Source organism: Arabidopsis lyrata, assembly GCF_000004255.2.
Source record: "Arabidopsis lyrata subsp. lyrata unplaced genomic scaffold ARALYscaffold_7, whole genome shotgun sequence".
Lineage (NCBI taxonomy): Eukaryota > Viridiplantae > Streptophyta > Magnoliopsida > Brassicales > Brassicaceae > Arabidopsis > Arabidopsis lyrata.
The window spans coordinates 2,513,869-2,536,740 of NW_003302549.1; the positions used below are offsets into that span (position 1 = coordinate 2,513,869).

The window sequence follows — 22,872 nt, forward strand, 5'->3', positions numbered from 1 at the left end:
GGTTGCTTTTGTGACTGCCAGGATATAACATTGGTGCCCAGAAAGGTACAAAAGCCCCCTGTAGATCGTCGTGTAGAGCCACAACCAGCATAGTCACTGTCACTGTAAGCTCTCAATGTGCAGTCTGCATCTTTGTTGAAAGAAATACCCATTGTGATGGTTCCTTTCATATATCTGATGATTCTTTTTAGGAGGTTGAAGTCTGAGACAGTCGGCATGTGCATCTTTTGACAGACATAGTTTACTGCAAACTGTATGTCTGGTCTTGTAAGTGTAAGGTACTGCAGCTTCCCAGCTAAGCTCCTGAAATATGTTGGGTTGTCAAAGATTTTATCTTGATCTTGTACCTTGTTTAACTGCAGTGGTAGAGGAGTAGGCATTGGTGCACAGTCTCGCATTCCAGCTACTGCAAGTAAGTCTTCTGCATACTTTTGTTGGGAAAGAAAAAGTCCCCCTGAATGAAACTGTACTTGAATTCCTAGAAAATAGCTCAGCTTACCCAAGTCCTTCATTCTGAACCGTTTATTGAGCTCCACCAGCAACATAGTTAGAGCTTCTGAATTGTTGCCTGTTATAGCCATATCATCTACATAGAGTAAAAGTAGAATAATAGCTTTGCCTTTGATGTAGACAAACAGGGAAGGATCTGACATGCTGCAGAAGAAACCAAACTCCAAAAGATAAGTACTGAACTTATTAAACCAAGCTCTTGGTGCCTGTTTTAAGCCGTACAGAGCCTTATGAAGATGACACACATAGTCTGGTTTTGCAGGATCAATGAAGCCAGCAGGTTGAGTCATATATACTGTTTCCTTAAGATCTCCATGTAAGAATGCATTTTTAACATCCATTTGTTTAATCTCCCATCCCATAATTGTAGCAAGATGTAAAACTGACCTGACTGTGGCTGTTCTCACTACAGGGCTATAGGTTTCAAGATAATCAATGCCTTCTTCTTGATCAAACCCCTTAGCCACCAATCTTGCCTTGAGTTTATCCAAAGTACCATCAGCATTCAATTTTGTGCGAAAGACCCATTTACAGCCTAGAATATGCATATCTTGTGTTCTCGGAATCAAGGACCAAGTTCCAGCTTCTTGACAGTTCTCATATTCTTCATGCATTGCTCCATTCCAACCAGAATCCTTTAAAGCAGCAGTAACCGTCTTTGGTTCTGGATAAGCAACTCTTGAGGTAAGCAGAACATATTTAGGATTTGGTTTTCTAATGCCTGCTTGTGATCTTGTGACCATAGGGTGGATTGATGTAACTTCTGTTGCAGGTGGATCACTATTTGGATTTTCATGTTGATCATTGTTTTGTTCATTGCTGACAGGTTCAGTCTGAGATGTTGTTGAAGAGTCACTCAAGGAATTGTCAGCATTATCAATACTGTGCAACAATGGAAGAGAACTGTTGCCCATAGGAACAAGATCAAAGCCTGCCGTACACCCATAATTCTCTCCATGATGCACAGTGGGTGATGCTGGAGGACTTGATGAGATCAGTGATGGAGAGTCTTGAGAGGTAAGAATTGGCTCTACAATATTAGCATCTTCAGAAGTAGTTGAAATGTTTTCTGACATCTTGACCGCTTGTTCTTCAGATTCTTTACTGATTTGAGGAGGAAGACTCTTGTACCAAGCAGCAAGAAGAGGAGTGAAAGTCATCTGAGGAGTTGGTGTTATCCTGTGAAAGGGGAAGTCTTGTTCATCAAACAACACATGACGACTTATATAAACCCTTCCTGTAGACAAGAGTAAGCACCTGTAACCCTTGTATTTCTCATTATAACCTAGAAAGATGCACTTCAGAGCCCTTGGATCAAACTTATTTCTTGCATAATCTCTCAGGGTTGGATAGCAAGTGCAGCCAAAGACTCTCAATGAGGTATATTCTGGTTTCTGACCATGTAGAGCTTCATAAGGACTTTTGTTTTCAGGTAGAGTAGAGGTTGGCAACAGGTTGATGAGGAAGTTTGCTGTATGAAAGGCTTCAACCCAGTACTTGAGAGGTAACCTGCTTTGACAAATCATAGCCAATCCTAACTCAACCAGGTGTCTATGCTTTCTCTCTGCTAATCCATTTTGTTGTGGAGTATGTGGGCAAGAAATCAGTTGTTGAATGCCATGTTGTTGTAGGTGACTTGTAAACTTGGTACTTGTAAACTCACCACCACCATCACACTGAAAACTTGCAATTTTATTCTGAAACTGATTTTCCACTATAGCTTGAAAGACAATGAAGGTTTGCAGAAAATCTGATTTATTTTTGAGTGGATACAACCAACAAAACCGAGAAAAGTTGTCTATGAAAATAACATAGTATCTAAACCCTTGCACTGACATTATTGGAGCAGGTCCCCATAGGTCACAATGTATCTTCTGGAGAGGCCTGGAGGTTGTCGTGCTTGAGAGGGTGAAAGGTAATCTTGAGCTTTTACCAAACTGACATGCTTCACACAATCCTTTGGAGCTCTTATTAATGTGAACTGCTTTGATCTTTGACAGTTGCTGAAGGACTTGGGAGTTTGGATGCCCTAACCTCATGTGCCAAACATCCTCAGAAGCTGATAGTTGACGTGTAGAGTAGTAGGCATGAACAGGGGTGTCCTTCAGAACATAAAGACCCTTAATGTTGTTTCCCAGAACCAGCACTCTCTTTGTTGCCTTATCAACCACACGCACAGTGTCACAGTCAAAATTCACAGAGCATGGATAGTCATTGGTAAGTTTAGATACTGAAAGTAATGATTTTTCAATATTTGGGCAAACTAGCACATCTGTTAGAGGTAGCTTACCTGAGCTTGAAGAGATGCTGGTTGAACCAGTGTGTGTGATAGGCAGGAAATCACCATTGCCAACCATGATTGTGTCTGATCCTCCATATTGTTGTGAATGTTGCAGGTTGTGAGGAGAATTTGTGATGTGTGCTGTTGCACCACTGTCTCCAACCCACTCATGACCATTGTGATCTGTAACATCAGTGATTCTCATAGCAGCTAAGGCAGCAGGTAACTCTTCATATTGATAACTGTTGTTGAATCTATGCCAACATTTCAGAGCTGGATGACCTGGTTTTCCACATATTTGACACACAATCTTGTTTTCTGAGTTGTAGGAACCAGTGGAGGAAGAACTCTGAGTTATTTGCTGTGGGAAGCCTCTTCCTTTTGTAGTGTAGTAGCCTCCTCTTCCACGGGAACCACCAGATTTACCATAGGAGTTTCCTCTTCCTCTACCATTGGAGTTACCAGAATCATTTGTGTAAAAGGCCATATGAGGTGAGATCTCCACACCAACATTGTAGCTCAGAAGTCTGTCAGCATAACTTTTGAGACGAGAACTGATATCTTCAAAGGTAGGAGCGGGTGACAAATCTATCATTCCTTCTATAGAGACTTTGATGGGTTCATACTCTCTACCTAAGCCTTTTAATGCAGCAAAAATCTTCATCTTTTCAGAGACAGGACTGCCTATGGAAGCTAGTTGCTCACAAACATTCTTGATATCTCTTAGGTAATCACTCATAGACTTATCTAGCTTTTGAGATGTTTGTAGTTTACTCTGTAGCTCAAATAGTCTAGAAGATGATACCTTGTTGAAATGTTTTGCAAGAGCTGACCACAGTTCCTGAGCTGTTTTTGTTCCTGTGACTTCAGCAAGGATGTCTTCAGAGAGAGAGCCAAGAAGCCAAGCTCTGACGATTTGATCTGCTCTAAACCATTCACTGTAATCTGGATTTGGAACTGTCAGAGGCATTCCACCAACTTGAGGAGCTTGAAGCATTGCAGCAGGAGCAGGAGATGACCCATTCACAAATCCAAGTAAGTCTTGACCCGACAAAAAAGATTCAAACTGTGATTTCCAAGAGATATAGTTCTTTTGTGTTAATTTTAGGGTAACACAGTTTGAGATGTTTAGTTTAGGATAATTATAGAGATCCATGGTTGGATTAACCATGGCTCTGATACCATAAAATTAGAGAGCTTTTAGATGAAAGGTGTGAAGGAGACTGAAATGATTTCCATCTTATTTCTCTCTTGTGTTTTCGATTACATTAAGGTTTCACATTTATACTAGACTAACTAGGTTAACTTTGATCCTCATCCATTAGAGCCTCAAACCTATTGGTCAGCTTAATATCTTGACCAAGACAGCTGTCATTGTTGCTTTTACTTTTGAGCAGCTTCCTGGAGGTTTCCTTCTCAACAATCTCACATTTGTCTTCTTGTTCTTTTGCAGTGGACCGTTGGAGAGTTGAAGACTGACTGGGCTTGGTTTGTTCTGTTGGAGACTTGGGCTTCCAGACTGATGTTATGTTGTTGGACTTGGGCCTGTTTTCTGATAAGGGCATCTTTGGCTCCTGTTTTGTCTTCTTGTTGTCTGAAACCGAGAAACCCTTTTTCTCTTTAGCTAGGTTAGAATCTTCAGCTTCTTCTTTTGTTGAGATTGGATCTCTGTTCTTAATACTACTATTGTGCTCTCTTGTCACTGTACTATATTGATTATTATTGAGCAACCCAATAATTCTTACAGCTTTCTCCATTACGCGTGTCTACGGCCTCTACTACCACCTCTCTTTTCACCATCTTGCTACATCAAAACAAATCCATTAATAAATAATGCTTTCTTTATTTAAATTTATTTTTTTCTTTCTTTAGTTGGTTTCAAAGAAAATGACTTATCTATTTATTTAGTTTTCTATGTAATTTTTTAAAAAATGTTCAAACTAGATTTAATTACAAATTTAAATAAAATGTAGTATTAAAAAGAAAGAGAGATATTTTTAAATTAGATTTAATATTAGTTTACATTTCCTGAATTTTTGGTCAAAAATTTGCTTATTAGGAAGTGTTTAATATAGGAAAATAATTTATAGGACAATGTATATTAAGATATTTAATACTAATATGTTTAAAAATCCTAAGAAATTAATTATCATGAAATAGAAAGAATAGCATTCAAACTTATATCCGAATATTCATTAGATAAAAGGAAAATATGAATTATGTTCATCAAATCCAGCTGGGTTTCTTTTTTTTCTTCCATTGTTGGAAAAAAACAAAAGACAAAAAAGGAAAACGAAAACCCTAATCAGAATTTACTTCTTGAGATAACCTTTTTCCTATTTCTAACCTTTTCCTAATCTCACTTTCCTTCTCCCCTATTTACCAAATAACCCTGCCACGTCATCGACCGGAGTAAAAACTCTCCGTTCACCGGAATACAAAACCAAGCATTTTTCCGATATACCTAAACCTTCTCGGGAAAATTTCAAGAGGAGAGAAAAGAAAGGATTTTTCCTAGAAAATAAAGGCCTCGATTCTGTTCTTCTTGGGGGCATTACAGATCGGACAAAGAACAAGACCTTCCTCGCAATCCACGCAGGAACAGAGATGCCTACACGGCAGAAACAGAACTCTCGTCACTCCGTTAGACCCACAATTGCAGCAACAACTACTAATCTTCTTCTTCGCCGGAAAACTATTCCCGTCCCCTTCTCCGCCGCAAAACGACCCTTCGTCCTCCACCTCCGTGTCCCCAGCGTCGTAACACGTGGCGGCTCTTTCACGAACCTGTTCGAGAGTTGAGTTAAGCGTTTGCACCATTGCTTCGTTCTCACGAGCCATTCTCTGCCACGTTTGATTCTCCATTTCCATTTTTCTCAACAGATCTTCGAGTTCCATGTTCTTGCTCAATGCTTTTGACATTTCTTCTTCCTTCTGATTCATCAAAACCAAAGCTTTACTCTCCATTTTCCTTAAGATCATCTCCATTTCTTGCTTCCTCTGTTCTTGCAACACATATCTCAACCTCTCGTTCTGTTATAAAACAAAAAAAAAGGTTGAATCTTTATCAGTGCCCACGTCTTAAAAATCGAATCTTTCGTTGAAAAACTGGTTTTGATTACGAAATAACGAACCTGTATCTTGATGAACTGATCGATCTCTTGCTTCTGTTTCTCCATGTGAGCAGCTAAAAAGCTTTGAGAACGAAACTGTTGTTGTTGTTGGTGTTGATGATGAAACAGAGCTTGTTGGTTGAAATCTTTCTGCGACTGGAGATTATTGACATGATGATAAGACTGATCGTTTCCGATTCCGATAACGCCATTGTTGTTGATCAAAGAAAACTCCGGCCCACCAAAACCGATTTGATTCGCATTCGAAGCGTTGTAATTCAACTGCGCTTGTATAGCCATCTCTTTAATCCCCCGCTCAAAAACAGAGAAGAGAAAAAAGCTTCAAGCTTTGATTTTTTGATGAACAAGAAGAGAGATAGAGAGAGATGTGGAATCGATCTTTGCTGATTAATAAAGAGGAATCAAAAAGCAAGAAACCGACTCTGATTTTGTCTCTGATCCGCTTGTCTCTCGGGAAATAAACTTGTACAATGCATGTAACCTCTCTGCACCAATATATATTTATATATTTATCTGTCGATTTTTGTAGTATTGATGAGAATCGAAGAAAAAGAAAATAAAGATGAACGGAGTAAAGTAACTGAAAAAGTTGAATAGGAGAGGTAGAGAGAGAGGACAGACTTTGTGGGTTATTGTTTATCTGACATTATTATTATTATATATATAGATTTGGTTTAAGTTTTCTTAATTTAAAAACTTTTGTTTAATATTAGCACTAAAGAAACGACGTACACATGCTGATTATGTGACTGAACTATCTTTTTTATCTTTCCAAGGTCAGAGATTTTGCCAGAGCCGTTTTGTCTTTTATTTACTAGTACTAGTTTTTTTTTTTTTTTTAATTATTCTTTTCGGCTTTTTCGATAATGTGTAAAAATTATACAAGTCCAAGTGGAATTATGGCAGGACAAAGATTTTTTTTCTTCTTTTTTTTCTATATTTTGGGTTTTCTTTTTTATTTACTTCTATTTTCTCTGATTTGAAATTTATTGTTTCCTCTGAATTGGTCAGTTGGGTCATCTGGAACGCCTGAATTATTTGATTTTTGTTCTATTTTTTACCACTTTTTTGTTCTTTTTCTAATTATGAAGTAATTGTAATTTTCTTAGTCAAACAATGGCTTATTTTACCCATTATTTTGTTCTAGAAAAGGTTACGCCATTATAAGGAAACAAAAACAGCCATATAACACACATTGTTACAAATTATTGACGTTAAAGTTTTTTTTTTTGTTGTTATCCACAACCATAGGCATAAATTTAGATGTGCACAAGAAACAAAATTGGGAAAAAAACAAAAGTTGTATTACTATTTTAATTTACAGCTCATCATACTGCCTCTAGAATTAATACATTTAGACAAACATAGACATATATCTTTTAAAAAGTATATATTACTGGCTGTTATATTAATAAAATTAGGATTTTACAGAGTAACTTTGATTTTATCTGGATTCTTCTTTGCATTTTTCAAGAAAGTGTCTATAATCAATATAGTAAATTTCAGAAACATTTGACTTTTATAAAATGTTTGGTTCACTGAAATTAATTAAAACGCGGCAGATTTAAGTTTATTGTTGTTATTCAATGAAATCATATACTCCAAAACGCTTTAGTTGACTACTGAAAATTTCTGGTCAAATTTGGCTTAAAGTAATTTATAAGATGTTTCCTAGCTATTTTGAGTTTGTGACAACAACAAAAAAAAGATATTTCCTATTTTTATAAACTTTTTTAAAAGTATATTTACTAACTATATAATAGATCATAGAAATTACACATGTATATTTTTTCTTATAACTATATAGGAATAAACCATGTTTAAATTTCATAGAAATTTATTTTATTTACAAAAAAAATTATGATTTTATTTATCAGTGTTTTGAAAAATGTCTAGATTCATTTTTTCCAAAAGAACGTTTACTCGACAATTACGTTTATAAGAATTAGTTATCTTTTAGTCAATATTTAGTGAGATTCAGAGATCCAGTTTTAGGAGACCTTTTGTTCATCTTTTATGGTTAATATTTTGTAGCAATAGGACTTGAGTTAAGAACTTTGGGTCATGCGAACTTTTAGTCTACGGCAATATTCCGCGATACTCATTCTCGTGGTTACGTTTCATTTTAATACTCACACACTTACCGTTATAATTGTGTCGTTAGTTGTGCCCAAACAAGAACTTTAATGAAAATCTTTCGACCTTAAGGTAATCGTTTATATGGTTGTTTTGCGCACCTTCATCCATAATATACAAGGAAAATGCAACTGGTTATTATACGGTTGTGTTTTTTTTTTTTTTTTTTTTTTTGTATTGAGAGAATCAGACAAAAAATAGTCAATCATACGGTTGTGTTTAAATTATTTTCTATCTCAATTTTCAAATTTTTCATTATAATGGGTTGGCTTTTGAACGGTAAGAAAAGAAAACATGGAGAGAAGGGTCCATATTTATGAATTATGACATAAATCTTGCTAGAGGAATGGTGCAAACCATGTGATATCCTTCAACTATTGCATGTCCCTATCTAATAAGTATTTTATATGCTTTGCATATTGGATGACTTAGAGACACTTGTTGGCTATTATTGTTATCATCCGAGTGTGTGTCGCCTGTTTCTTGGGAGGTGGATGTGTTGCTTTGTTTCTCCCGCAGTTTTTTTTTTATATACATAGCTCAAAAATAGAAAATATGAAAAGGACAAAACACAAAAAAACCTAAAATTCCCACCTCTCGTATCTACCGACACGTTTCCGATGCATTGCACCTTCCGCATATCCATAATCCAATACATTCTTAGCAATAGTCACGGGTTGTATCACACTAATCACTCTTTGTTATAACATTACATTGGTGATTACTGATTACTAAAGTACACGTGATGCAAGACTCTTTGGACGATATATGGACGCCGCTAATCTCAAAGCACCGATAGGTCGGGGTATCTTCCGAATGTTCACGGACGAATAGAAAAATTGCATTAAAAAGATTGATCTTAGATAGATGGTTCTTGCTCCAACACAAGAAACAACAAAAAGAAAAAGAAAAAATCAACCCTTAATTAAAAACTTTCACTTTGCACATATCTCCAACGCTAGAACAGATCATTGTTATGGGTGGTGTGAACTAAATAAAAACCACCTGTTTGAACATATTATCTGCGACAATTCCATGGATGTTTGTGTTATGAAATTTGCGATTCATGAGTTCCAAGATTAATGCCCTTAATTAAGCCAAGTCAAATTAGGTACACACATGTACAGATTTACAATGATAAAACATGTTACATACTTGTTAAGTGAGAGCATGTAACCCATGTTTTGGAGAAGTAGTTAAGTTCAATCGCAATTCCATCACATAGCTGTTGCAAATTTGCGGCTGTGATAGCTGCATGGTCTCATTTAATTTGTATCAGACCTATATATATAATAAGTCGTTCAATTCTTTTCGTTTCACATCTTCAAATGTTTAGTATAAATGGTTTGCAAACAAAAATGTGAATATAGGTCTAATCAGAATATATAACTCATTTTCTTAGTAATGTGAAATAGGTGATCATAATGTTCTTATATAGTTAAGAGTATTTGAAGATACGGTCTAAAACTGTAGTATTAATCTATGCTATGGTTTTTCGTTAGCAGATTTTTTTTCCCCAATTTAAAGTTGAGAATTTGTAAATTGATTAGAATCGTATAATTATTTAAAATTCTAATTTTGTCTCATTGTGTGTGTGTGCGTGTGGGGTTTTTTTTTTTAATGTGGTCTATACTCTATACAAGAAAGATACCAAGAAAACCTATTTGAATATACATTCAATATTGATACATCAAAATATCAAATGTAATTAGGATACTGAATCAATTATGTTTTTAATGTAGTTAATATATTGATACATTTGATTAAACAAACACGAGTTGTTGAATTCCTAGCCACCATTAGTTATTACAAATATACACTTTATCTAATATATATCATCATTCATACCAACCATCTTTGATTGCTAATTACACGAACACATCATTATATAATTTAATATTTTTGTAGCTTTGATTAGTTTAGTCAGATGTAAATTGATATTGACGGACGTTAGGAAATTAATCAAAGTGGTCATAAATCACTGTAAATTAGGGGGTCTCATTATTTTATCGTAGCAAAAAAAAGTATCTCGAACATTTCGTGGTTTTTGGTGAAAGCGGACATTAACCTAATTTACTTTTGAAAATCTTTGCACAAAACGACACCGACCCCGACAACTTTTTTGTTTCGTCCTAAAAGATATTTAAATATCTAAACTAAGCTCGTCGTTTTTACACAATCCGTGTTTACTACGAAATTTACACTAAATGTACGTGTTGTTGTTGCATAATGTAAAAGCATCATGCGTGTATTAAAGCCTTACATTGCGTTCGATCAAATCTTCTCATACGCATCGTGACAAACCACTCTCATTAGTCATTTCCACCCAATTCCCGTTTTTGCCGATTGGTCCAGTTTCACACACCACACCATTTAATTATCTAAATCTCAAACATTAAACCGAGAACATGTTGCGTATATTACGTAGCCGTAGCTTTGAGTAAAATAACTCTATACTTCAAAATTAAAAGTTCTAGTCTATTAAGGGACTGTTGGTGTTGTACGTTTTAGAAACACCGAGAAGCAAGGTTTTGTATTTGCGCCTGTTGCTTAGCTTGTCTTACTCTTACCCCGTACAACTGCTACATCACTTTCCTAGTTTCCTCCATTACTCTATGTTACTTTCCCTTCATTATTGTATATTTAGGCTCCAAGAGTACTGTTAAAGTTCAATTCAAAGCAAATATGGTTATCTTATATAAAATATATATATATATATATATATATATATATATATATATGGTTATCTTTTTTGGATTTCTTTAATTTCAGAGTTCTTGCATAAATGTAAAGAGAATGATAAAATTACATATTAAACAATAGATTAAAAAAATGTAGCTAACTAGTTACAATTAAAAGATGTATATAGAAAGACTTTAAAACACCGAAATAGCTTTTTAATTTGTTTCGTCACTAATTTTTTTTTTGGGTTAAAACACTAATAATTTTCCTTGGAAAAGTCCATGGAACAACATAAAAAGTTTTTTTTTTTTATCGGATTTCAATCATCAATATCAAGCAATTTTCATACCCATTTCTAATGATAATATACGTTTAAAAGAAATTGTTAAAAATTGTATCTCAGCTAGCTATAACGTCCACATGCATGCCACAAAAAAAAAGTCCACATGCATGCGATAATATAAGCTTTGGCCCTCACTGTCGCCAATAGTCGTTTGCCATCGACGTTCGGTATGTTCGGACATCACCAAACGCATTCAAAGCCATAAAATATTACGCTATGGCCCATGGATTGGGTGCCATATAATGTGTACAATATACGTTTAGACATACGTTAGAGATTACGTGTATGTGATTTTATGTACATTATACTATTATGTATGTATACACAATATACAATTATCGGGTTCGACTTCCCAGGTTTTATGATGGACAACAAAAATAATACTATATATTTCACCGATGCCTACATATGTAAGATATCATTGACTGCATTACAGATCCTGCATTGTCGCATATGTTGCAAACACATGGTCCATTGTCCCAACTGATTAAATGATATCCAAAATCTGTCTATATTGTCCACGTCGATGAATGCCCAAAAATTTAGTACAACTGTTTTAGAAATCAAACCTATATACAAAGAAAGCTCACGATACAAAATCAATAATTCATATAGAGTGGTTAAAAATATTCAATAAATCATATAGATTTTTTTTTATTTGACATCAACCATAAAGAGTATTTAAAAGTCAATAAGTTCTAACGTTTTTTTGAAATGGATCTTTTTGTAAAACAATTTAAATATCATTATGACAATTGAGATAAAAAGTGATACAAAAAATAAAAGTGATACAAAAAAGGAGAAAAGAAATTAGGGTTAAGAAGACTTAAGAGAATGGGGGGGTGGTTTCCCGTGGCCATGCAAAGGTGTCAGCTTCGTGTCACAGTCTACGATGGACACCGACACACGAAACTCATGTGAACTGTTCTTTCTCTTTATTTTTCTCTCTGTTTTCTTTTCACTTTCTCTTCTGTTCTCGAGAAAAATCAACCAAAATGGACAAAGGCAAAGCATTGTTATTTCCTTTTTTTTACACAGTAAACATTATTATTCTGGTTTCTTCATAAAAGAAAAATAGAGAAAAGAACAAGAAGATTCATTTAACAGATAAAGATTTTCACCTTGGAGCCAAGAAAACTAAAAAGAATATTTAAATAAATTTCCAACAATTTCTCGTGCAACTTTGACTACGAAACAGGATTCATCTTCACATATAAATTGCCATGTACCTTTCTTTATATGATACAAAATTCGATGTCTTCGGTTCTTACATTTCTTTGAAGACCAAATGACTTTTTAATTTAGTATTATTATTGTTTACAAAATTCGGCCGAGTGTTACGCGTGAAAGACCGTTTTGATACGACATATACTTGGCACGAATAACAAAATTTGACAAATCAAGTACATTATATATATAAGAGAATTGATTGATTTGTTTTCTTCGTCAAATTGACTGGTATAAATCAATGGACCATTTTGGTAACGTATAACAAAAGCTGACCTAGTAGACTTTGTTCATGAAAGAGTTTTAGTTGTCTTCGATGGTTGTGAACTTTTTTCGTGCAATAACCGGATGATCGGACAGACGCATTGAATGATCCTACTTTCCCGGTTTAGTTTCTTTCGGTGTTGGTAACGTATATATATCTTTTTCTCTGGACTAATTCTTGTTTCCAAGAGGCTTAAAGTATCGAGGCCACGACCTGTCACACACAACACAACACAATATTCCATATTTCTGCATCAATTACGTAATCTTTTTTTTTTTGGGCTATTTATTTGACTTATCTTCCTAGTTCCTTCTCACTCATTTCTTTGTCCCACTCCATTAATTCTTTCTTTCTTTCTTTCTTTCTTAATCTTTTATTTATTTAATTATATTTTCATTATGAAAAAACAAATCATATGTGGAAAACAAAATTTTTAAAATTAAACCCATATATATCATTTTCATCCAACGTGCACTACCACGGCTGTGACTAGTAAGAGGTAGTGATTTTTTAAAGGAAGAATTTTAAAGGCATTTTCTTTATTCTTTTAAAAGTTAACCATCGAAGTTGAAATTTTCTTAAGGGAAAAGAATTGCTTTTTTCACTCAGTTTTTTGGACCAGCGTAAAACAACAGATTCTCTTTCTTTTGGAGTTTGGAGTGGATTCCACTATACTGTTTGAGTTCCATTTTCTTTACAACACTAAAATTGTTTTAATAAATCGTAAACAGTTAAAAGACTATAAATCCATACAAGTTTCTTCTATAAAATACATCCAATTTTTTATATTGTTTGTTAATTCTTTTTAAAAATCCCACTTTTCTTAATTAATCACCACTTACAAATAAAATTATTTCCATCATATTCCTCTTAACTATCATTTTCAGTAAAACAAACTATATATATTCAATAGCTGCCCCATACGACCATGATGTTCCAATATAATTAGTAGAATATGACTCAGAAAAGGTTTGGTTCATTCATATCTAGACACTGAAGTGGTTAAGAAAAAAAGAGAATTTGCGATTCAGAGAAAAAATCGTTTAAAAGGAGTCACAAAATTTTGGTCTACTTCGTTTAAAATTTTCCCATTTTATGATTAAACTAAGCTTATGATGTTTTTGACATTTATGGTGAATTGCTGAAGGTTTCTAACATAGATAAGGTTATTAAATCGAAAACCTAAACTCGTTAACAGATCACAATGAACCAACCATAATGGAATATACAACACAAAGTATAATCTTGTATATATTGGGCCTTGCCATCAGGGATTTTATTAATAAGGGCCCATTGTTATCATGGCTTACTCGTCAGAATGTTGTTTTTTCCCTTATTTGTTGCCAACTAATGTTAGGTTTCCAAAGAGAAAAAAGTGCATGAAAATCAGGTAAAAATAGTTTTTTTTTTTTTGGATTTCAGAGGACCAAAACTCTTTATAAACCTAGCAATATTCGAATGCAGATTACATGAAAATAAAACACTGCCAAAAATTTGATGGTTTGGGTTGACTCTATACAGAAAACAGGATCAAAATATGCATATCATCAGATCTATTAATTTCTTGCAATCTATTTGTTTCATACAACATATATATCATATAGAAGTTTTAAATCCTGTGTCATGACTCCATTTGGGTTTGTGCTTTTTATTAGTACAGCAAAATTTGTGAGCAATGATGCCAAGACGAGAATTCTGATATTTAATCCGAATTATCAACACAATGAACACATGGATGAAGCAAACATAACCAATTATGAGTGACTAGTAGATACAGACACATATTTCCGATTTCCCAAGTTATATGAATCTTTAATTTGTGATGACAAAATCGTTACATCATTCACGTTGAATTAAGTTACAACTAACCATGCAACTTTTATTTTACAAAGAAACGTGATTTGTTTTCTAGTATACCCATATAGATTATATATGATATAGTTTTGCTATTTTAAGTTGGTATGAAAGCTCCTCCAGGCCCCAGAGGCTAGTGAATTAGTTATGGATGGTTGCCCCGCAAAATAAAATATTGTTTTGTAATTTAATATGGACCAATGGTTATCTCATAACATGTAACATATACTAATCAAAATTGTGAAACTATGTATAGAAGTTATATAAAAAGAAGAATGAAAATGAGATGTGGTTTTCATTGAGTCTTATCTTATCTGTTGTTGGAAGGGAAAAAAGCAATGTTTCTTAGAGTTATTAATTTTGAAACCATAAAAAATGAAGAAGCTGATGTTGAAACTGGAAACTTGAAACTTGAAACATTTATATATTTGTTTGTGCATAAACATGTCAAGAGTGGTCCACCATTACGTAACATGAGCAGTCCGTCTTAAGAGATTCCAACTTCCAATCCTAAAATATTCATCAGTTATCTAATTGTTTAATCAGATTTACAATAATTGCGAATATAGATATCTTAAAAACTACTACTATTATTTCGCTCAATAGCAAATTAAACATAAATTGTATTACAAATGTCTATTTCATCTATCTGTCAAAGTTTAATTATTGTCACACTGGTGATGCATATATAACAAAAGCGACCTATATAGATTAAAGTCCTTTTAAAACAAGGTTCATATAGACCCAATAACCACAAATACACACACACACACACACATATATTGGCTTTTCTTGCCGTTTGAGAGTCAAACTCACACACGACTCACTGAAGGTTGATACAAAATATATGGTCGAAAACTACTTATAGAGTTTGGTGGGTCGTATTTTCAACATTTTAAACTCATTCTTTTATGTTGACAATAGGAAAAAAATCATATCATATATCTCAACATAGAAACTTTTTTTTCCGCCAAACCAAAAGAAAGAAGAAAACAAGAAAATAAGTAAAATGGGTGTTCTTGATCACGTCTCTGAATATTTCGATTGCTCCCATGGATCCAAGAGACACAAAAGTCTACAGGTAATTAAATTCAATATCCATTCATAAATATACGTTTATCTATATATAGTCATATCTTGTTTTTAAAAATAAATATGTTGTGGTTGGAAATTACTAGACGGTGGATGTGAGGGTTTTGATAGACTGTGAAGGATGCGAAAGGAAAGTGAGGAGAGCCTTAGAAGGAATGAGAGGAGTAAGAGATGTAACCATCGAGCCAAATGCTCAGAAAGTGACAGTGGTTGGGTACGTTGAGCCAAACAAAGTGGTGGCTCGGATCATTCACCGGACCGGTAAAAGAGCCGAGTTATATCCTTTTGTTCCTTACGACGTGGTGGCTCATCCTTACGCGTCTGGTGTTTATGATAACAGAGCCCCGACTGGGTACGTTAGGAACACCGAGTATGATCCACATGTGTCACGTCTCGCACGTGCTAGCTCCACTGAGGTTCGTTATACTACGGCGTTTAGCGACGAGAACGCCTCCGCTTGTGTTGTTATGTGATATGTTTTTTTTTTTTACTGGGATTAGTCTTTGTGTTTGGATGTTGATGTTTGTTTATGTTTTCATCACGTATGTATTAAGATAAGAACGAGTGAAAAAATGTAAATTTCATGGTGATGAATTAGTGATTATATTTGATAATTTGATAAGTGCCAAATAATACGATTATATATGATAATTATTATTTTATAGCATTAGAAAAATAATCAAAACTATAATGATACGGTAAGCTGCCCAAATAATTGTGTTTAGAAAAGTAAATTTGTCGTACTATAAGAATTAAGAAAGTTTAGTTTGTTAGCCCTTGGACCTATTAGTTAGGTGGAATTGACTAATAACGAAAAGATAATGCAAATTTGATCATTAGCCATGCATGATGAAGTCGAATTATTAGTTTAGTTGTCACTAATTGTCACAAGCGTTGGTTTAGACTTTACACATCAATAGCGTGTTTGGTGCTAAACTTTATCAATGTGGAAAGCTAGCGAAGGATTTTCTCTCAAGTATTTTGTCATCAATGTGGATTTGATTGGTCGCATTACGTTGGAGATTTTTGATATGCAAAAATTATTGCTTTTTAAAAGAAATTGAATCCTAGGTTTAATGTGAAACCACTAAGTCTTGATTGTTTAACTACTAGATCAAAGGAGTTTTCATTTTACACGATAGTCATTAGTAAAATAAAAAAAACAAACTTATTATGAAAAAGAAAAAAATCGTCTCGGAGGATAATTGTTTTTAATGTAAATAAATTTCGGAAATTAAGAATGGAGTGGATCCTTAGTGGGCCTCCCAATAAATAGTCCAATACTATTTCAGTTTTCAGCCTCTCAATTCTCAAGCTAAAACTTTCGTAACAACAGGTCGTTTTTGTATAAAATAAACGGCACAGCGTTTTCTTCTAGAACATCGAAACAGCATTGTTCCGTAAAACCCGCTTCATCCCTCCTCTCGTCTATCTACTTTTTTTAGGCGGGAAACTGTACCAGAAAAACCCCAAGAGGAGAAAAAAAGCGAGAACGAGTAAGGTAGAGAGTGATGGCGGCGGAAGAGGGTAAAGATGAGCCGGGATTGGATCAGGTGGAGGAAGAGTTCTCTGTTTGGAAAAGGAACACTCCATTTTTATACGATCTTATGATCTCTCACCCACTCGAGTGGCCATCTCTAACTCTCCATTGGGTCCCTTCGACGCCGATTCCATACGCGAAAGATCCTTACTTCGCCGTCCATAAGCTTATCCTAGGGACTCATACCTCTGGTGGTGCCCAGGATTTTCTAATGGTCGCCGATGTCGTTATTCCGACACCTGACGCTGAACCAGGATTAGGTGGAAGAGATCAGGAACCTATCGTCCCTAAGGTAATTGATTCCTGGAGGTTTCTTCAGTTTCTATTTTTTTGCGGATTTGTTTGTGTTGTGTTATGTGCACACCATGTGTTCGACGAAAGTTCTAGCATAAAGTGAGGACGGAATCAACAACTGGCTTGAGTATTTCGTTTTTTTTTTTTCATTTCAAAAGCTTGGATTTTGGCTTTGGGATATATGCTATATTGATAAGTTTTCATGAAACTTGGACAATTTCTTAGGCGCTTGAAATCTGTGAAAACTTTTATATACAGAAGAGGTTATGATTGCAACTTTTCTGCATACCACAGATCATTACTATTAGAGTGTGTTTCATAAAAATATCTCCTTTGCAGGTGGAGATTAAGCAGAAGATACGTGTTGATGGAGAAGTTAACAGAGCGAGGTGTATGCCACAAAAGCCTACTCTTGTGGGTGCTAAAACAAGTGGCTCTGAGGTGTTTCTGTTTGATTACGCCAGACTCTCTGGAAAGCCCCAAACTAGTGAGTGTGATCCTGATCTGAGGTTAATGGGACATGAACAAGAAGGTTATGGATTGGCTTGGAGCTCCTTTAAGGAGGGTTATCTTTTGAGTGGCTCACAAGATCAGAGAATCTGCCTTTGGGATGTTTCAGCTACTGCCAGTGATAAGGTTTTGAACCCAATGCATGTATATGAGGTAAGTTGAGAGTAACTTTGTTTATCTTTTTCCTGAATCACAGAAGATTTGGGCTTGTTGCATCTGATATTATCCCTGAGACATTGTTTTAGGGACATCAAAGCATCATCGAAGATGTGGCATGGCACATGAAGAATGAGAACATATTCGGGTCTGTGGGTGATGATTGTCAATTGGTTATATGGGACTTACGGACAAACCAAATGCAACATCAAGTCAAAGTTCATGAGAGAGAGGTATAAACCATCTCTTAACTTTCTTCCTCCCTCTTATATCTAATCTACGAATTCAAGAATACCTACTATATAACCGAGTTTTGACTGTGCAAGATTTTAACGTCTCCTTATAGATAAATAATTTGAAGTTCTGCGCAGAGCATTTCTCAGACATGCCAGCTTTGCTTGGTAAACCCTTAAACGACTCTGCAATTGACATTCTCAAGTGACCATTCTACACTACCTTGTGTTTTGCAGATAAACTATCTTTCTTTCAATCCCTTTAATGAATGGGTACTAGCCACAGCTTCCTCAGACTCGACTGTCGCCTTGTTTGACCTTCGTAAGCTGACTGCGCCATTACATGTCCTGAGCAGACACGAGTATGCCTCTCTCATAGTTTATCACTTTCTTCACAGCTTCTATATGCTTCTATCTATAATTATTCGATCGAAGGTTGATAACTGAGGATTGGGAGGGGTTTGTTACAGGGGAGAAGTTTTCCAAGTGGAGTGGGATCCGAACCATGAAACAGTGCTTGCATCTTCTGGCGAGGACAGAAGACTCATGGTGTGGGATATCAACAGGTATTACTATCTATGTTTCCCTTTTCTTTTGAATCAAAATTGGAATTGAATTAGTAAGTTTAAAGTTGGTGGATCGGTCAGGGTCGGGGATGAGCAGCTTGAAATAGAGTTGGATGCAGAAGATGGTCCACCTGAGCTGCTCTTCTCTCATGGAGGCCACAAGGCGAAGATATCAGACTTTGCCTGGAACAAGGATGAGCCTTGGGTCATCTCAAGTGTCGCTGAAGACAACAGTCTTCAAGTCTGGCAAATGGCGGAAAGCATCTACCGCGAAGATGATGAGGAATGATGATGATGAAGGCAACCATAACGCACAACATTCCAATGAAAACCAGAAATGATTCAAGTCTTTTGGTGGATGATGATGACTTATAACTGTTGTTGTTAACGTGTTTGAGCCAATATATATTTAACCATGTTTGGTGTATGCCCTATCCTAAGTACGAAACAATCTTCTTTTTCAGGACATTTGCTATGATTCTTGAGTTTGGTAGTTTACTAAACCCTATTGCAAAGCATGATCCTGTGATTGGTTCAAGTAAAAGTTAAAACAATAGATTCAATTAAAGGCAACAAAAGGGTTAAGCTAAGTGACTTAGGATCACAATTTTGAGAACATTGAAATGTTACAGTAAGGCTAGAGCAAGACAGCCCCACAAGCTCTAAATACAAATCAGTGTGCTTCATGGGCATACCTTGTTCTTCACCAAGCAACATGATGCTTACTGGGAAGTCGAAATCCTGCCCTCTACTACTACTAAATCTGGGTACTAATCAACAAGATTCAAGAATCCTTAAGTATAGTTGTTCTTTTTAATGGATATAAGGTAGAGATCTCAGGAAGTGGATCTATTATAACTTACCTGTCCCGAGATCTCACTTGTGCCACAAAGAAACCCCCCACCAACTCCTTCAAACTGTAATTCAGCAGGTAAGATTTTTTCATGCATCTTATCAATAACTTCTGTTGCCAAAACAATTGCTACTTGTCATGCACAGAGCCAATATTCAATCAACTTCTTCGACATAAACTTAAGTAACTGAAGTATGAAAACAAATGGCAGGAACACAGAACATTTGAGTTTGTATTAACAATATCATCCTTCTAGTTTGTCAAGCTCAACAAGGAAATACAATGGAAGGAAAAGAGAGTCAAGAGAACAAAAAACAAAAATGAGAATACAAAGGAACCTGAGCGAAGCTGATGCTGCAGCTGAACTCTACAACTTATTTGGAATACAATTTCTATGCAGGTGGAAATAGAGGGTACAAGCTTGATGATGCTTCAAACTGCTCTTGATGCACGATGCCCACCTAAACAATGAGTCAAAAACATAAGTGAGTTCATACTAACTCTATGAGGCAAACTAAGTGAGAACGTCACAAATTTGCTTCACAATATATAAGACATACTAAGGCAAGAGTTGACCCATAATCAGAGTAAGTAAACAACCTACGGATTTCCACAGTTACCCCCAAACCAAAACGATTTACAGAGAGAACTGTAAGTTATAGTATAAAAGTGTCACCTTTTCTCTTATTCGAGACAGATGTATTGCCGTTGTTGAATGATCCGTTCCCATTGCCACCTAAGTTCTGATTAGCCATGCATTGTAGCTGATCAAAATCACAACCACTTAACCCTTGGTCATTGATCGAGGCACCTTCTTGGCTATTCACTCCAAAAACATTCTGAGGGCAATAAACTTCATCATCGCATTGTACATTACAAGGATTCATCATGTGCGAGAAAGAAGGAATATTTGCAGCCATAGGTTTCTGATACGGAAAAGATCCAATCTCCCCATCTATTCTTCCTCTCAAATCCACAAGCAAACACTTAAGCCTCGAGACCTCAGCTTCCAAGGTAGCCTGATTTTGCAACCTCTTCACCAGCTGCTGATTCACCGCCCTAAGCCTAGCAACCTCATCCTCCAACGAAGCGGCTTTAGCCTTCTTCTTCTCTCTATACTTTCTAACCGCTTCTCGGTTTCCCAAAGGTCTCTTTTCCCCCTTCTTCCCACAAGACTCAGCTGTATCATCAGTAGAAACTTTTTCATCGCTCTCATCCGGGAGAATCTTGGTGTGGACATGGAAACAGGTATGAGTATGAGTATTCTCAGGTCCCGTGGGGTTACAGGTGTGAGTGTGGGTACAAGCAGCATTAGTATCCATCAAAAGCCCATCAAAGAAACTATCCATCGAACAGTTGCTAGGTGGTAATTCACCCATCTCCGAACTAGAAAACACTTCCTGATTCGAGAAATCAAGCTCGCCGTCTTCCATTACTAAAACCCACCAACCACAAACAAAGTAACCTTACTCTTCTATCAACCTCCAAAACCGATACAATCTTGGCCGAAACAACTAAAAAGGTCAAATCTTGAGCTCCCGAATCAAACAAAACCCCTAATTTCACAACAATTCGAGCAATTCAGCAACAGAAAATAGTCAATTTCTGCAAAATTTGAAAATCCGATACTGTAATTGAGAAAAAAAAACCATACCTTTAAAGCCTCTAGAGCTCGAGATTAGCGATAAGCGGATGGAATAAAAACCCTAAAGATCGAATTTTGAGAAGAGTGGAGAGAATGAGAGAGATGAATAGAGAAAGAGGAATCGGAAAAGTACGAAGGGGTCGTCGATTTATAAAGGCGCACTAAACAGATGGCATCGTTTCGGTGGCCGGAGAAAAGACATCAACGTACGATAACGATTTCGACTTTGCACAAATTCCTTAAAAAAAAAAAATTTGCCCTTTGAGGCTTAAAAGTCTTAAACTAAATTTTAATTATTTATTTTCCATATTACATACTTGAACGTGATTGGAGCTCCGCATCTTTTATAATCTTTATAATTAAGTGGACTCAAAACTTTGTACTATCATCATGATAATATAAAGACTTAAAATGGTTGTACCAACAAGTTTACATGAGAAAAAAAACAAAACAAAACAAAAAAACCATTGACTTAAAAGAAACTATAATTTCTCAAGTACGGATGTTTATTTGTTTTTTCTCATTTTTTTTTTTGTTTCTTTAATTAGTCGTGTCCATTGCTGTAATGAAAAATAAAAAAAATTAGTCATGACCATTTTCAGGACTTGGTTTTTGTTGGCTATTTTTGATTTCTCAATTCTTACAATTTTTTTTTTTAAAATACCAGGCGGTTCTGGACCAAAAGTCGTAATCCCCATAAATCCAAAACATTAGTTTCGTCCAAGCGTCACTCGAACAGACGACCTCTAAACTTCGCCTAGGATCTAACGACACTCGGTCAATTCTTACAAATTACATACTACACTACTAATTTTTCATAATCAAAAGTCTAGATCTTATAGTTGTAACAAAAAAACTCAGCCTAATTTCTACAACGGAAAATCTAAAAAGTTATAGTCGTTACTAATAATTTATATATAACTTTTTCTGTCTAGTTAAGAAAACAAACAATATTTGAGGCATCGACGCAAAAATGTTGAAAACCATAAAGAGTAGATAGACCTGGACGTTTTACGTTTATATGTGTGATATGCCATGTTCAAAAAATCGCTAGGCGCTAGTCGGGCGCTCGGGTTGGGCCTAGCGCCTAGCGAAAAAATCGGAGATTAAATGGGGATTAATCGGGATTTATTATATGTAATTTTATTATATATATATATATATATATTATAATACGGATGATGTACATGAGAAGGTTGTTGGTCAAGTGGTTTATGTCATGCCTTCGAATGCAAACAACCTAGGTTCGATACGTAGAAGCTGCTGTTTTGCTATTTTTTTTCATTTAATGAAACGTGAAATTACATATATGCTCTCGTCTTCTTCATCACCCCTGCAACCAGAAAACTCTAATTTCCGCCGTTTTTTTGTTTTTTCACAATTATGTCATTCTTTGCTTTGTTTTCTTTGGATTTTTACCCAATTGCAACAGATCTACAATCCATATTACGTTATCAACCTTATAACCAGAAAAAATGAAACTTTTTTAAAAAAATTCCGATTATATAGCCGATTAACCAAAATCGCGGCGGCTGCCGACCGCCGAGCGTT

The 22,872-nt window shown here is 35.4% G+C and overlaps 4 protein-coding genes and 1 long non-coding RNA gene across 5 annotated transcripts; 3 read left to right on the plus strand and 2 right to left on the minus strand.

Annotated features, from left to right (window-relative positions):
* The first annotated feature begins 2,067 nt into the window (after nucleotides 1-2,067).
* On the plus strand, nucleotides 2,068-4,648 carry LOC110226020. The gene is made up of 8 exons (XR_002330137.1): nucleotides 2,068-2,247; nucleotides 2,360-2,425; nucleotides 2,511-2,727; nucleotides 2,907-3,013; nucleotides 3,121-3,360; nucleotides 3,464-3,518; nucleotides 3,662-3,826; nucleotides 4,245-4,648. It is a non-coding gene; the product is annotated as an uncharacterized LOC110226020 (long non-coding RNA).
* A 309-nt stretch (nucleotides 4,649-4,957) lies between these two features.
* On the minus strand, nucleotides 4,958-6,660 carry LOC9305181 (probable BOI-related E3 ubiquitin-protein ligase 2). Its single transcript, XM_021019842.1, has 2 exons — nucleotides 5,926-6,660; nucleotides 4,958-5,824 (listed from the first exon to the last, which is right to left on the minus strand). The coding sequence occupies exons 1-2, from the start codon at nucleotides 6,202-6,204 to the stop codon at nucleotides 5,306-5,308; spliced, it is 798 nt and encodes a 265-aa protein (XP_020875501.1). The 5' UTR covers nucleotides 6,205-6,660; the 3' UTR covers nucleotides 4,958-5,305.
* An 8,406-nt stretch (nucleotides 6,661-15,066) lies between these two features.
* Nucleotides 15,067-16,138, plus strand: LOC9305182 (heavy metal-associated isoprenylated plant protein 25). The gene is made up of 2 exons (XM_002867047.2): nucleotides 15,067-15,513; nucleotides 15,611-16,138. Exons 1-2 carry the CDS (start codon nucleotides 15,442-15,444, stop codon nucleotides 15,995-15,997), a joined length of 459 nt encoding a protein of 152 aa, XP_002867093.1. The 5' UTR covers nucleotides 15,067-15,441; the 3' UTR covers nucleotides 15,998-16,138.
* A 738-nt stretch (nucleotides 16,139-16,876) lies between these two features.
* LOC9303166 (WD-40 repeat-containing protein MSI3) lies at nucleotides 16,877-19,326 on the plus strand. The gene is made up of 6 exons (XM_002867048.2): nucleotides 16,877-17,356; nucleotides 17,698-18,021; nucleotides 18,114-18,257; nucleotides 18,495-18,619; nucleotides 18,728-18,823; nucleotides 18,905-19,326. The coding sequence occupies exons 1-6, from the start codon at nucleotides 17,036-17,038 to the stop codon at nucleotides 19,110-19,112; spliced, it is 1,218 nt and encodes a 405-aa protein (XP_002867094.1). The 5' UTR covers nucleotides 16,877-17,035; the 3' UTR covers nucleotides 19,113-19,326.
* A 529-nt stretch (nucleotides 19,327-19,855) lies between these two features.
* LOC9303167 (basic leucine zipper 19) lies at nucleotides 19,856-21,704 on the minus strand. The gene is made up of 3 exons (XM_002869065.2): nucleotides 21,331-21,704; nucleotides 20,353-21,232; nucleotides 19,856-20,137 (listed from the first exon to the last, which is right to left on the minus strand). The coding sequence occupies exons 2-3, from the start codon at nucleotides 21,107-21,109 to the stop codon at nucleotides 20,109-20,111; spliced, it is 786 nt and encodes a 261-aa protein (XP_002869111.1). The 5' UTR covers nucleotides 21,110-21,232; nucleotides 21,331-21,704; the 3' UTR covers nucleotides 19,856-20,108.
* Nucleotides 21,705-22,872: the final 1,168 nt, after the last annotated feature.